At 43.1% G+C, this 14,344-nt stretch overlaps 1 protein-coding gene and 1 long non-coding RNA gene across 5 annotated transcripts; one reads left to right on the forward strand and one right to left on the reverse strand.

The window, feature by feature from the left end:
* Positions 1-1,741: 1,741 nt before the first annotated feature.
* On the reverse strand, positions 1,742-3,654 carry LOC147348136 (uncharacterized). 3 transcript variants are annotated; one of them, XR_015151072.1, is made up of 3 exons: positions 3,518-3,654; positions 2,531-2,622; positions 1,742-2,337 (listed from the first exon to the last, which is right to left on the reverse strand). It is a non-coding gene; the product is annotated as an uncharacterized LOC147348136 (long non-coding RNA). The 3 variants fall into 3 exon arrangements; XR_015151071.1 differs by lacking the exon at positions 3,518-3,654 and adding an exon at positions 2,738-2,974; XR_015151073.1 differs by lacking the exon at positions 3,518-3,654 and adding an exon at positions 2,738-2,943 and having other exon boundaries at positions 1,742-2,025.
* Positions 2,948-12,994, forward strand: ZNF502 (zinc finger protein 502). 2 transcript variants are annotated; one of them, XM_086366426.1, is made up of 3 exons: positions 2,948-3,074; positions 8,851-8,961; positions 9,457-12,994. In XM_086366426.1, the coding sequence occupies exons 2-3, from the start codon at positions 8,907-8,909 to the stop codon at positions 11,019-11,021; spliced, it is 1,620 nt and encodes a 539-aa protein (XP_086222552.1). In that variant the 5' UTR covers positions 2,948-3,074; positions 8,851-8,906; the 3' UTR covers positions 11,022-12,994. The 2 variants fall into 2 exon arrangements, with proteins under 2 accessions (XP_086222552.1, XP_086222553.1); XM_086366427.1 differs by lacking the exon at positions 2,948-3,074 and adding an exon at positions 3,459-3,595.
* Positions 12,995-14,344: the final 1,350 nt, after the last annotated feature.

Raw genomic sequence — 14,344 nt, forward strand, 5'->3', positions numbered from 1 at the left:
ATCCTGCAGACAAAGTTGTATGCATACAATTTTGTCTGCAGGATAAATTGATAAAGGGTATGTGCATTTGATATTTAGATAGAAATTGCAAAAGCAGTTCCCAGTATGTGTGAAAATGCCCACTTCCCTGAATCCTCTATGATACTATTGTTGTCTTTTCTGCTCTGATAAATGAAAAATGCTCTCATATTTTAGTTTGCATTCAGTTAAAGTGAGGGAGAAGGCAATGGCACCCCACTCCAGTGTTCTTGCCTGGAGAATCCCACGGACGTAGAAGCCTGGTAGGCTGCAGTCCATGGGGTCGCACAGAGTCGGACACGACTGAAGCGACTTAGCAGCAGCAGTAACATGAGTGAACCTGAAAATCATGTCTTGTGTTTAAAAGCCATGTGTATTTCTTTTTGTGTGTGAATTGCCTGTACATGTTCTTTAAGCATTTTTTTTTTCTGTTGGGTTGTTGACCCTCTTAAGAATTTATTTCTAAAGTGAAAAGTGAAAGCAAAAGTCGCTCAGTCGAGTCTGACTCTTTGTGACCCCATAGACTATACAGTCCATGGAATTCTCCAGGCCAGAATACTGGAGTGGGTAGTCTTTCCCTTCTCCAGGGGATCTTCCCAACCAGGGGATCAAACCCAGGTCTCCTGCACTGCAGGCGGATTCTTTACCAGCTGAGCCACAAGGAAAGCCCTAAGAATTTATTTCTACCAATTCTGTAGTAAAGAAATGACACTTCTCATCTGCCATATGTGCTGCAAGTATTTCCCCCAGTTTACAGTCAGTCCCTTTACTGTGATCTTTGCTGTTTGGATATTTACCATTTATTGTCAGATCAAAGACTTGCCCTCTTAAAGATGCTTCATTCTCCCATGATTTCACCTAGTCCTTTCAGACAGGTTCATTGGAAATCCATTTTATAGTAGGGACCGAGTTGGGTCCTGGCCCCACAGCCGGCCGCTTTCTCCCGGGTTCCAGCAGGAGGAACCGAGCGGGAGAACCGCAAAGATGGTGACCCGGCCTCGCTTCCTGGAGCTGCGGGGCAAGAGCCTGCAGCCTGGCGCCTGAGGGTCCGGGATCTGGGTTGGACTGGCTGGCGCCTGGGATACCCGGAGGTGAGGGTCTCACTGGGGAGGGGCAGTTGCAGAGGGAAGAGCGGGAAGGGGCGGGGTGAGCCAGGAGTGCAGAGGATGGAGGGGAAGGAGGGATTGGCAGTTTGGCCAAGGGAGGATCTGGCTATAGTCAGGCGCTGGGAGCGGGTGTGTTGGGAAGGAAAGCGGAGAAGAGGCTGCAGCCTGAGGTCAGCTACTGAGAGGAGGAGGCTGCCACCGGGGAGTGGGCGCTGTGCTGGGAGCTGGGGACGGGGCCAGGGCAGGCAGGAAAAGAATAGGTATGAGAGTGGGGAAGAGCAGAGAGAGAAGGGAGCGGGGCGGCGGAAGGAATAGACAAGGTGGGAGGGTGAGGGGAATGGGTTGGAGAAGGAAGGGCTCGTACCAGCGCAAAGACAGCTTCCTCCAGACCCTGGGACTCCGGTCCTGCCGAGCTGACTTCTCTCGCCTCGGGCCGCTGGAAACAAGTCAGACGTGCCACTGTGGACAAGATTATTTTCCCAAAGTTCCTGACAGTATGCTACTCTGGCCCTGCTGCTCACTTACCTCCAACCCAGGACAAATCCCTAACTTCTCTGAACGTAAATCCTCTCTTCCACTCAGGGTTAGGCGGTTGGGATGAAATGAGGCGATTGAAAGGGATTTGTAACCCTTTATTTAAAGGCTGCCTGGTTGCAGAAGCCTGCCATAGTTCTGTGGATGTTGTTGTTTAGTCGCTAAGTTATGTTCAACTCTTGCAACTCCTGGGCTGTAGCCTTCCAGGCTCCTCTATCCATGGGATTTCCCAAGCAAGAATACTGGAGTGTGTTGCCATTTCCTTCTCCAGGGGATCTTCCGGACCCAGGAATCAAACCGGAGTCTCCTGTGTCTCCTGCATTGGCAGGCGGGTTCTTTACCACTGAACCACCAGGTAAGCCCATTCCTGTGGATAGATGTGGGTGAGAGAGACCAACCCTAACTTGACTGGGAAAACATTTTTACTTTTACAGTTCAACATGGAGTACAGTGCCAGTTGACTCCCTCACGCATAGACGTCAATGGCAGGAGCTGCTGAGCCACTGTTCTTTTTTGTCCCCTGGTGGTGGTGAGCCCTCAACTGGGCAGACTGGGGCCAGCAAAGCCCTTAGTCAGGCTCAGTCCTGCCTCTCGAGCTGGTCTGGATTTACCATCACCGCTGCTGGGAGTTACACCAAATCTACTTGAAGCTTGAGAGTAAGAAGCAGAGAGGTCTTGGCTGTTGAGAGGAAACAGGTCAGAGGGAGGAGATGTGAAGTTATAACTCAGTTCCCAAAAGTTAGAGTCTGTTTAGATGCAGTCCAAGGAACCATTATGCTGAGGAAGGAGCCAGCATTTATGGGCTGTCCCCATTGCCTATAAGCCAAGGGAAGGGGAGAAGGTAGGGCCAGCATTAAAAAAAAAAAACCTACTTATTTGGCTGCCACAGGTCTTAGTTGAGCACACAGGATCAGTTGCAGCATGTGGGATCTGGTTCCCTGACCAGGGATAGAACTTGGGTCTCCTGCAATGGGAGGACGGAGTCTTAGCCACTGGACCAGTAGGGAAGTGCCACGAGTTATCCTGTAGCAGATGCGATGTATTACTCCCTTGCTGAGATGGCCCGTTCTGACACCCACCTAGTACTTTTTCCAACCCTAACGCCCCCATCTACAGTTTCCCCGAGGCATGAGGTGGTCACTGTATTCCGGGCAAGGCAGTCTTTCATGGGACAAGCCCTCCACTGGACTTGGAGGGAAACCGACGGGGATCGCCTTCTACGAGGGTGCTATCGAGAGGCTCCTCTCAATTCCTAGACAGCCGAGGGCTGCGCCGGACAAGAGCCGCCGGGCCTCTGATGACGCACTACCGGCCGCGCCGCTGTTCTTCCGGCCTCGGCAGGTGACTCTAACCCCTGGGTCTCCGTGTACCTCACGGACAGTGGTCGCTGCCCTGTGGGGAGCCCCGGACATCACGGTGAGCGGGCGGGACCCAGGGGAAGGGAAAGACAGACACCGCACGCCTCTCGGCAGTGGCGGCAGCCCTGGTTTATGTGGAAACCCGCCCGGGCCTCGTTCTCCCCGAAAATTTGCGTACCGGGACGGCCCCGAGCTCCTGGCAGCCCATCCCGGCTTGCAGCTTCAGCACTGCACTCACCAGGGCCTGGCACACAGAACACGCCTAAGAAGATGATGGCGTGAATGAGTGAATGATGATTGAGTAACGAATAAATGACCGAGACCTAGGACCCGAGTTCGGAAACGAAATCCTGGGGGTCAGAGTTCTCCGTTTGGGTACAGCTGTTTCCCCCAAAAGTCCTGCAGCTCAAACTTAAAAAAAATTTGAAGGGACTTAAGAGGAGAAAGCAAATAGTGTGAAACCCACTAGCGAGAGAGTTTGGAGACCTGAGCTGTAATTACCTGGGATACCGAGCCGGTTTCTTGATCTCTACTGTTGAATTGTGACTGCCTTCTTTTCTCTACAAAGCTCATTTGACAGTATGTACTCTGAAACGTTTATGTCTAACAACAAAAGTTTACTATCCATTACTTGCCAAATATTACGTAGAATTTAGAGGCGGGACTACAAGAGTGAGTGACCTCGGAGCCTTGCCAAGTGGGAAGTCGCTTCCCAGTGTAGTACTGGAAGATATGTATGTGAGCAGACCTGTGATAATATTTTAAACCTCGTTTATTTGGCAGTTAACGAATACCAGGCACTGTTTGAAACAGTTGTGCATTTATTTAGCCTTCACAACATCTAATTTTCAATGAGGAAATCGAGGTCCGCAGAGAATAGATGACTTATCCGAGGACGCACTGCTATTAAGGACCCAACGCTGCAGAAAATGTAGGTGCAGGGTGCTTTTGCAGCCTGGAGGAATACTTTACTTGGGGCCAACAAGCAAATCAGGAAGGGCTTCACAAAACAGTACATTTAAGTGTGGTGTTATGTAAGGAATTGTGGTTTCAGTTCTTGAAAAACACCTGGCTTCCCAGAATCCTTCAGCCGCTTCTAGAGGAGTAGCAAAGTAGCAGCAGGGAGAAACCTTACAAGACATGAGGAGGATGCTAGGTCCCTGTAAATTTTAGCAAGATGAAGTTTTTTATATATATATATGTATATATATATACCTGTTTTCCCCAAATATGGATTAAGTTTGATCCTTTTAGCATCTTAAAATCATGAACAGATATTTCACATTACTTATTTGTGTAAGCATTCCATTCTGGCCGACTTAGAAGCCAGGTGTCAGCCAACTGTGACCCATGGGCTAAATTTTGGTCTACCACCTGTTTTTGTTAAAAAAAAAAAAAAAAAAAAATTGTTGAAACAAACAAGCTCACTTGTTTACATATTGTCTAGTTCTGTTTTCAAACTACAAAGGCAATGCTTGCCAACTTTTGATTTAGACAAACAGCTTAGATGATCCACAACTGGAGAGTATATGTAACAGACTTGTCCTTCTCAAACGTGATATTTCTGAACTTACGTTGAGTGCTTGCTATGTGGCATATATTTTTATAAGTCCTTTATGTGAACTCATTTAGTCAAGGGTTTCACAGAGCGTTGGAGCTGGAAGGACTTGGAATATTACCTGATTTGTCACCTTTTTCAGATAAATAGCCTGTTCACATGGTCTATGTCTTGAGTTTCAGTACAGCTCACTTTGCCACTTTGATCTTATTCTGAATGGGAAACCTGTACCATATCCATTAGATGTGGCATTTTTTTTAAAAAGGGTTTTTTTTGGGGGGTGGGGGGTTAAAACTCTGAGCCAGATCTTTCACTTTAAGATATTTTTTGGATTATGAAAGTAATTCATGTTTATTGCAGGACAAGTGAAATATGTAGAAGAATATAAAGGACAAAATAAAGTAACCCATTAAATGACCTAGAGATCAGTTGTTGACATTTTGGAGGGTCTTCTACTGTCCTTTTTTATGTGTGTGTTTTGTGTATATCTGTGTAGTTGATAATTGTTTCTGTTTATTGAATGCTTACTTTAGTACTGGTATATATGTGCATATTTTTTGTTTTTAGTGTTTTGTAGTCTCCTGTTTTAACATATGTATTCTCATGAGTATTCTTTGAAAACATGAGTCTTAATAATTTCATAATCTGTTATATTGGTATACCGTCAATTTTTACTTGCCTGTATTTTCTTACAATTATAGTAATAATGTGATCCTTGCACATAAGTCTCATCTCTGATTATATTTTTCACTTTTTTCTGTGATTACAGAGTTATTTATTTCTACAGGAAAACTTTCAAGCATTACAAAAAGAAAGGCCTTAAGACAACAAAAGTTTCAGACTTCTCTGGTGGTCCAGTGGTTAAGACTCTGCTCCCAACCCAGGGGCCAAAGGTTCAATCCCTTGTTGGAGAAGATCCTGCATGCCCCGTGGCGCAGCCAGAAAAAAGAAAAAAGTGTCCCATAATCTTATTCCTCAGAGATGATCGTGGCTAACAAATTGATAGATATTGTGAGAGATTTAAGTTATTTATTTATTTAGGCCATGCTGTGCAGCTTGTACGACCTTAGTTTCCCAACCTGGGATTGAGCCAGGCCCTCAGCAGTGAAAGGGCAGAGTACTAACCACTGGACCACCAGAGAATTCCTTAAGTTAGTTTTTTAAAAATAAAGCAGAATATAAATAATTGAGGAAATATGGGAAATAGAGGGGGGAAAATCATTCATAATTCATATCCCCATGGTGATGATTAATTTTCTTTTTTGGTCTTATTCATATGCATATTTTAAACATACATATATGGTGCTACATTTGTATCTGAAATTATGACATATTGATAAATTTGAGGATCTTCTGAGATACATTGCAGGTATATATAGTATACACCTGAGAATTTTGAGACTGAGAATTTTGTTCTGAGTTCCTGTACCTACAAAATGGTGATCATGGTGTCCCAATTGACACTCAGCATACAACTTTAAGACCTAATATATATAACTGGATTATCTCTAGAAAGATGGTACCAGATTACATTCCCACCAGTCGTGTGTGAGAGGCTCTTTTCCTGACCTTTGCCAGTTTTTGAGTTTTAGCATTAAAGAGAAATTTTCCAATTTGATATAAAAGTTAATTCTTCATTCTTTCAGTTCTCATTTTTTTGATTACCATGGAGGTGGAGCTTTGTTTTGATATGTTTATTGGCTGTTTGTAATTCTTGGAGTATTTGTTATACTACCCATTTTTCTGTCAGTTCATCTTTTTTCTTTACTCATTAATAAGAATCTTTTTATTTATCAGGTCCATCTACTTTTTGATGTGTAAATTTAAAAAATACATTTTTAACCCTTTACTCAATTTAGATTTATTTTGGTATGTGGTATGAAATAGGAATCTCACTAAGTGTTTTTTCCAGATAGTTAAACAATCTCAGCATAATTGGGGAGAGATCGATTGTTTATGATTAGAAATGCCAATTTTTATCATATATTAAATTATTTTACATATTTCACTTAGGGGATTAAGAGTCTATAAAGTCAAAAGCCAGAGTTTAACTTCCTTGTAAATGTGTAAACTTACTGTTAAGGTTTCCTAATTACACTCTCTTTTTTTTTAAGCTGTGCCACACAGTACGCAAAATCTTAGTTCCCCCACCAGGGATCAAACCCCCACTCCCTGAGTTGGAATGGCGGTCTTAACCACTGAACTGCTGGGGAGATCCCCTAGCTATATACTCTTGATGATTTTATCTGTTACCCCCAGAATTTCAATTACTCTCTTTATGACAAAAATTCTAAATATAAGTTTTCTTCCCATACCTTTCTCCTCTAATATCCATGTATGCCTGATATTTCAAACTGAATGTATTTTTTCCCTCCCAAACCAGTGTTCCCACTCTCATTAAAGGTTACTGTCATCACTCAAGCTTCAAACCAGCAAATTGTCATTAACCTTTTCTCCTTACATCTCCCTCTAATATTCCTTTTGTCCTGTTGTTTTTTTCTCTTAGTCAGCCCAGTCTCCTTATTGGACTGCTGAAACAACCTCTCAGGGGTACTCCAGCCTTCACCTTGTCTCCGACCTTCCACCCCTGTACACACTTCTTTTCTTGTACTATGGACAAAAGGATGTGTGTGTGTAATAGCAGATCTAATCATGTCACATCTTTTCAAACCTTTTCCGGTCCTTTTTGTGGCTTTCTGCTCAGTTTAGGGTTAATTCCTTAAAATGACCTGCAGGATTGTATTTGCTTGCCTCAGGCTTCATGGCTCATTTCTAGTGTTTCATACTTTGGCCTTACTAGATCTCGTTCATTCTTCTGAAGCATGGGGCTTGATTCCTTTTATATACTCCCTTTCACTTCTCTTGATATCTTCTTTTCCCTCTTCACCCATCTAATCCTTACTTATCTCTTCTTCAGTGAGGCTTTCTTTCCCAGGTTAGATTAGGTCCCCTTTGCTCTGCATTCCACAGTGCCCAATATTTCTGCTTTGGCTCAGATGGTAAAGCATCTGTCTACAATGCGGGAGACTCGGGTTTGAGCCCTGGGTTGGGAAGATCCCCTGGAAAAGGAAATGGCAATCCACTCCAGTACTATTGCCGGGAAAATCCCATGGACAGGGCAGCCTGGTAGGGTATAGTCTATGGGGTCTTAAAGAGTCAGACAGGACTGAGCGACTTCACTTTCACTTTCACTTTATTTGTAACTACTGGTGTAATTTCTTTGTTGAGCTGTGACCTAAGCTCTGGGTGGGCAGGGTCATGTCTGACTTTTTCTCCACTGTCTAGTTCTGATTATACCCAGACCCCACTCTACCTCATGAATATCTGTAGGATTCTGCAGTGGGTCCACTTTATGGCCCTGTTATGGAAGAGGATCAGGAGATCCCACCTAGAATCCTCCTAAACCTCTAAAACTCAACACTGAGGCACAGACCTTGATGAGAAGGCCACAGAGCTGGTCTTATTAATTACTTCACCAGACATCCTATTCTTTCATGTTTTCTGAGGTCTTCATTATGATAAACCATCCCCCTGCCTTCTGTTTTTCTTGAGATGTTTCCAGTTTTACTTCTCACTTCAGGCTTATAGGGAGAGATATTTTTTGATGAACAGTTACAATTTTGACTTTCCAAAAACCAGAAACTTTCTACTATTTTTGCAACTCTTTGTAAGTCAAAAATTATTTCACAGAATGTTTTTTTTTTTAACTGCAGCCTGCAGTTTTATATTGAGCTGTGCCTGAAGAAAAAATTTTTCACTGATAAGACACCTTGAAGAAAGGACAATCAGTGTATCTCTAGATTGTATCAAATAGAGAGAAATCCCTAACTACTATCCAGCTCCTTGACATATAGGGGAGGTGGGTGGATCAGACCTAATGCATTAGCCTTGCTATGAGGCCATTTCCCCCATGTAAATTTTGATTATATTAATTACCTTTTCTTTAGATTATTGTATAATGGACTCATTGACATGGATATTCCCATTCATAGTTATTTTTATCTTTATAAATAACATTCTGATGTATTTATCAAGTGCTTGAGTATTTCCTAATATGTTAGTCTGTCTGGCTGTCACTTGAACAGCTGACAGATAGAGTTTGTGAATCCAGAAAGCTGGAAGCCATCCATAACACTTGGTGATGCAGGCACATTGCTATCCTGACAGGTTTTGTGTGAGTTATCAGATAGTATCCTCAGACAACAGCTCTTTCTCATTTTTCTGTTTACTGGGACAGTGATATCCCCTCCCCCACCTTTTTTTCCTCTATGAGCAGGGCTCCACTTCCAACCTTGAAGTCTTTTACAATCAAAGCAAAGAGAAGATTTGTGGATGTTGAATATGCAAGGAGCTGAAGAGAGAGTGATTGGAAGAGAGATTTGTCCAGGTGAGTGAGCAAGTGTTCACCAGTGGAAGAAATAGGAGGGCTTTGGAAATTTTACAAGAGAAACTGAATGAAGCTCAGAAGAGAAAATTGCCCTCTCTTTTGGGATGTTGGGGTGAATGTGAGTGAGCATCTCTTGGGGCCAGCTTTTCCCTGGTACTCATTTGATCTCATTTCCACTATTTGGCTCGTTTACATTCTCTCACTGTTTTGCCCTAATCTTAGTCTGTTATTTGTTTGTCTTTTTCCTTTTATCTCCCTTGTCTCTGATTGCCTCACAGCAATTGTCTGCAGCTACCCATTTCTCATTAATGATCATCACCTTATCCTGGTGCAGATCTCTTCCACCGCTTATAATTCTGAATTACTTGCTCACTTGCTCTTATTGACCCTTACTCATAGGCCAGTATTAAGGCCTGTCAAAATGAGGTCCCTCTAAGTTAAGGGACTTCCACTCTGCCCTACACAAGAGACATTTACTGTGGTGGTTTTTTTCAGGTTGGATGAACAAGCCTGCTCCAGAGCAGAATGGCACTGATATTGAGTTGCCAGGGGTAGCATCAAAGAGATCCCGAGAGGATGAATACCAGGATTCTACATTTGAAGAAAAACGTATATGTGAGAACATGAAGGAAAACCCTCCCAGAGAGGCTCCTGGACCACGCTTTTTCCGAGAAAGTTTTGGAGCAATAACTTTTATCCATAAGGAAGCACCTCCAGAAATGATTAGCCAGGAATATCATTTTGAGAGAGGCTTGCTTTTGACCTCAAGTCTTGTTACACATCTCAGGGTTTCTACAGAAGAGAGCCTACATAAATGGGAGACAAGTAACATACACACCAATGAGATTTCAGGCCAAAGTAAATGTTTGACCCTCTCTACACAGAAAAAATCTTGGAAATGTGGTGAATGTGGAAAAACCTTTACTCAGCGCTCATCCTTTACCCAGCATCAGAGAACTCATACAAGACCCTACACATGTGAGGAATGTGGGAAAACTTTTAGTCGTAGCTCATTCCTTATTCGACATCAAAGAATTCATACTGGAGTGAAACCATATGCATGTGAGCAGTGTGGGAAAACATTTAGATGTCGATCATTTCTTACTCAGCATCAGAGAATCCACACTGGAGAGAAACCATATAAATGTAACGAATGTGGGAATTCCTTCCGCAATCATTCACATCTCACTGAACACCAGAGAACTCATACTGGAGAAAAACCTTACAAATGTAATAGATGTGGGAAGGCCTTCAGTCAGAACACACACCTCATTCATCATCAGAGAATTCACACTGGTGAGAAACCTTATTTATGCAACGAATGTGGCTCTTCTTTTCGCAAACACTCAAATCTTACACAACATCAGAGAATTCACACTGGGGAAAAACCGTATAAATGTGATGAGTGTGGGAAAACTTTCCATACAAAGGCAAACCTCTCTCAGCATCAGAGAATTCATACTGGAGAGAAACCCTATAAATGTAAGGAATGCGGGAAAGCCTTTTGTCAGAGCCCATCCCTTATTAAACACCAGCGAATTCATACTGGAGAAAAACCGTATAAATGTAAGGAATGTGGCAAAGCTTTTGCTCAGAGCACCCCACTCACTAAACATCAGAGAATTCATACAGGAGAAAGACCCTACAAATGCAGTGAATGTGGTAAAGCTTTCATTCAGAGCATTTGCCTTATTCGGCATCAGAGAAGTCACACTGGAGAAAAACCCTATAAATGCAATGAATGTGGAAAGGGCTTTAACCAGAATACCTGCCTCACTCAGCATATGAGAATTCATACTGGAGAGAAGCCCTATAAATGTCAAGAATGTGGGAAAGCCTTTGCTCACAACACATCTCTTACTGAACATCACAGAACTCACACTGGTGAGAAGCTCTATAAATGTAGTGAGTGTGAGAAAACCTTCCGCAAGTATGCACACCTTAGTGAACATTACAGGATTCACACTGGTGAGAAGCCTTATGAGTGTGTTGACTGTGGAAAATTCTTTAGACATAGTTCAGTCCTTTTCAGACATCAGAAACTTCACAGTGCTGAATAAATCTGGCATTCGTGTGATGGTTTCTCTAGGGAGAGTGCTAGGAATCTGGCCTAGGGGAGAGGCACAGGAACAGTTCCTAGAGAGAAGGATAAAGGAGCCTTGGACACCATACTCAGAAGAATATTCCCAAATATGGAGGTGGGAATTTGGAGAATGCAGAGCCTACTCCAGGTGGGCATCTGGGAATACAGGATAGGAAGGAAGTTCCTACTTTTCAGAGAAATCTTGGCTCCTTGCCATTCCTCTCCCTAGGGCACTCTAATAGCTGGAGGTGCCATTTATTAAGTTAACACTGTGTTTCCCTTATTACACTCCTGCCTTACCTCCCCAACTTGTCACCTGTGTTCACTGCTCACTAGGCTGGGTTGCTCTTCCAAACTGGTGCTCAATGTGAAAGTGGCAGCTGTTCTGAGGTGGTGCTGAATAGCCTCTAAATGACCGAGGTGGCTATTGTGGGAAGGCTGCCCATCTGTGGACGTGGTCCCATGAAGGTTAGACAGAAACAAATGAAAACAGAATCATTATTCATTTATTTATTCAATAAATATCGGGATATATGGCAAGAACTGGGCTGATCGCTACAGGAATGGTGAAGAAGACTTTATCAGGGTGAGGGAGATCTTTCCCAATCCTTTAAAGCTAGAGGGTCACTTGGAGCTAAGAAGGAAATAAGTCAAAGCTTTTCTCAAATGCTGTCAGTTTGTGGGAAGGAAGTCAGATCTGCTCAGAGGGTCACAGAGAGGAAGACCTATCTTTTGTCCCTGTGGAATTATTGGCTTACCCAGAAAGGAAATGGTTTTTGCTGGGTTACCAGTGGTAAGAGGCCTCAGAGCAGGAAGCCTGCCTGTGACTGAGCAAGCCACCCACATATTCCTGACCTGGACTAGGGCATATTCCTGTCCCTTATCAGTTTGACTGGGCGACTAGTACACAGGGACCAGGGGATAGGAGCCCGCTAGGATCAGCCTGGGACTTGGTTTGTTAGCCCTTAGGGTGAGAAAGCATTCGTGATAAAGGAAGGCAGCCCCTTTCAGGTTGGCTGGACTTGGGCATTGGGCCAGTCCTTAGAGAAAGCTTCAATGATGAAGTCACTGTACCGGAGAAGGCTAGGTTTTGTGTAATCATGGCATTGGAGGTTTGTTTTTTGCTTTGTTTTGACTGTGCCACTTGGCACAAGGAATCTGAGTTTCCTTACCAAGATTGTACCCGTGCCCATTGCAGTGGAAGCGTGGAGTCTTAACCATTGGACCATCAGGGAAGTCCCGGCACTGGAGATAATCATAGATTCATGAGAGTCGGATGTTTGTTTTTATTGGGACTTTATTATTCCAGGATGTTTATCATTCTTTGTGAACTAGAGCTATCTAAGGAAACCCTTCTTATGGGATGCATTTGGAAAGAATTCTAAAGAGAATTACCTCTTTCAACGCTGAAAATCAAGATAGCATGGTTTGCCATGACTGATGGCATTTTATTTTTTGAGTGAAAAGAAGGGCATGTTTCCCCTTTACTTCTCCATTCTCTTTCTTGTTCTTAACTGCTACCCAGAGAGTCAGCTGTGGAAGATTATATGAGGATAGCCTTTGATTGGTATTTGAAATAGTTTTCTATGCTCTGAAGTTTATATAGTTTTAAAAAATATGACCATTAAACACAACTAAAGTAAGTTAATTCTGGAATGGTTTTTTGGAATTCAGCATTGATTTTTTTTTCCAGAGGAACTGTCTTATAAGCATTAGTAACTACCAATAATGGGAATATGACAGAAATAACGTACTTTCCCCTCTCCAGCTATAAAGATAATGTTCTCAAACCTGCCATAGGGCAGTTCATAATTGAATAAATTAATGTCTTAGGGGAAAAAACAACCCTATGAAAACTGTATTTTATGCTCATGGAAAGCAAATGTCTGTATTTTTTCAAACACTAAAGAATTCATTGCTAGCACATAGTAAATGCTCAGTAAATGTTTATTTGTTGAGTTAATATATTTTAATCAAACTTTGCTTACCAAAAACTTTAGGAACTTCTTGACATTTAGAGTGATATTTATATACTGCTGTCTTTGGAGTCTTGACTGGAGGTTAGGAAAGGGAGAGTTTTCTTGAGGAAGAAGTCGGAAAATCTTAAGGGTGAAAGATGCCTCAGTTGTTAGAAAGATTTTCTAAAATGGAATGGACAAACCGAGATTTTAATCCTCAGGCTAAGAAAATCTGGTACCATTTTTACTTCCTGGAGAAGCAGAAAGAAAAAGAACTCATCAGCTTTACCCTCATCCCATATTGTCACACATGCAGATATTTACTCCTGACTCTGTGTCAGTTGCTGGCCCACCATGTATCAAGTCTCTCCAGCTTGGCCTCAAGCTAGCTTCTTCCTCAGCCTTCCCTCATCATATCCAATCAACCACATATCCAGTTGACTTATAACTCCTAAACTAGGAAGCCACCCCCACTGATAGTGCTTTATCCAAGCTCGCTGATTTATTTCCTAGGCTTTTTCCCCATTTTCCCAACTAGTCTTGCAGTTTCTTGCACCACTGGGCCATCTTTCTTGTACCACTGGGTCTTCTGGATGGTCTTTGCAAGACACAACTGTGGCAGCTCTGTGGTTCTCTCTGAATAAAGTGTTAGCCTCCAGGGGTACCTGAGTCTCCTCATCTGGCCTGTGCCTGCGTCATCATTTCAGAGGGCATTCCTTGCGTGTTCTATTCCATGGTGCAAATTCCTGTGACTCATCATCATTGGACTCTAGTTTGGCACCTTTGCGCATTCTCTTCCTATCGCCTGCTTCCCTTCCCTGCTTCTGCTTGCTTGGGAGGCTCTCATTTGCCACTTGTGAATGTACTCAGGCAACAACTCTTCAAAGCTGTCCCTGATGTCACATGTTCTGTATGTCTGTACTTTTTGACTTCATCATCTTATGTATCAGGTTATAATGGTTGATAGCTCAGTTGGTAAAGAATCCACCTGCAATGCAGGAGACCCCAGTTCAATTCCTGGGTCAGGAAGATCCGCTGGAGAAGGGATAGGCTACCCACTGCAGTATTCTTGGGCTTCCCTTGTGGCTTAGCTGGCAAAAACTCTGCCTGCAATGCAGGAGACCTGGGTTGGGAAGATCCCCTGGAGAAGGGAATGGCTACCCACTTCAATATTCTGGCCTGGAGAATTCCATGGACTGTACAGTCCATGGGGTTGCAAAGAGTCAGACACGACTGAGTGACTTTCACTTCAGTTTATAATGGCTAGTTTACAAATCTTTCTCTTCCCACTGTCAGCTCCATCAGGGCAGGAGGCATGTGAAATTTATTCGTCTTTGTATCC

The sequence above is a fragment of the Bos grunniens genome, chromosome 22 (genome assembly GCF_055505025.1).
Source record: "Bos grunniens cultivar Pamir isolate PY7600 chromosome 22, Bosgru_T2T1.0, whole genome shotgun sequence".
Lineage (NCBI taxonomy): Eukaryota > Metazoa > Chordata > Mammalia > Artiodactyla > Bovidae > Bos > Bos grunniens.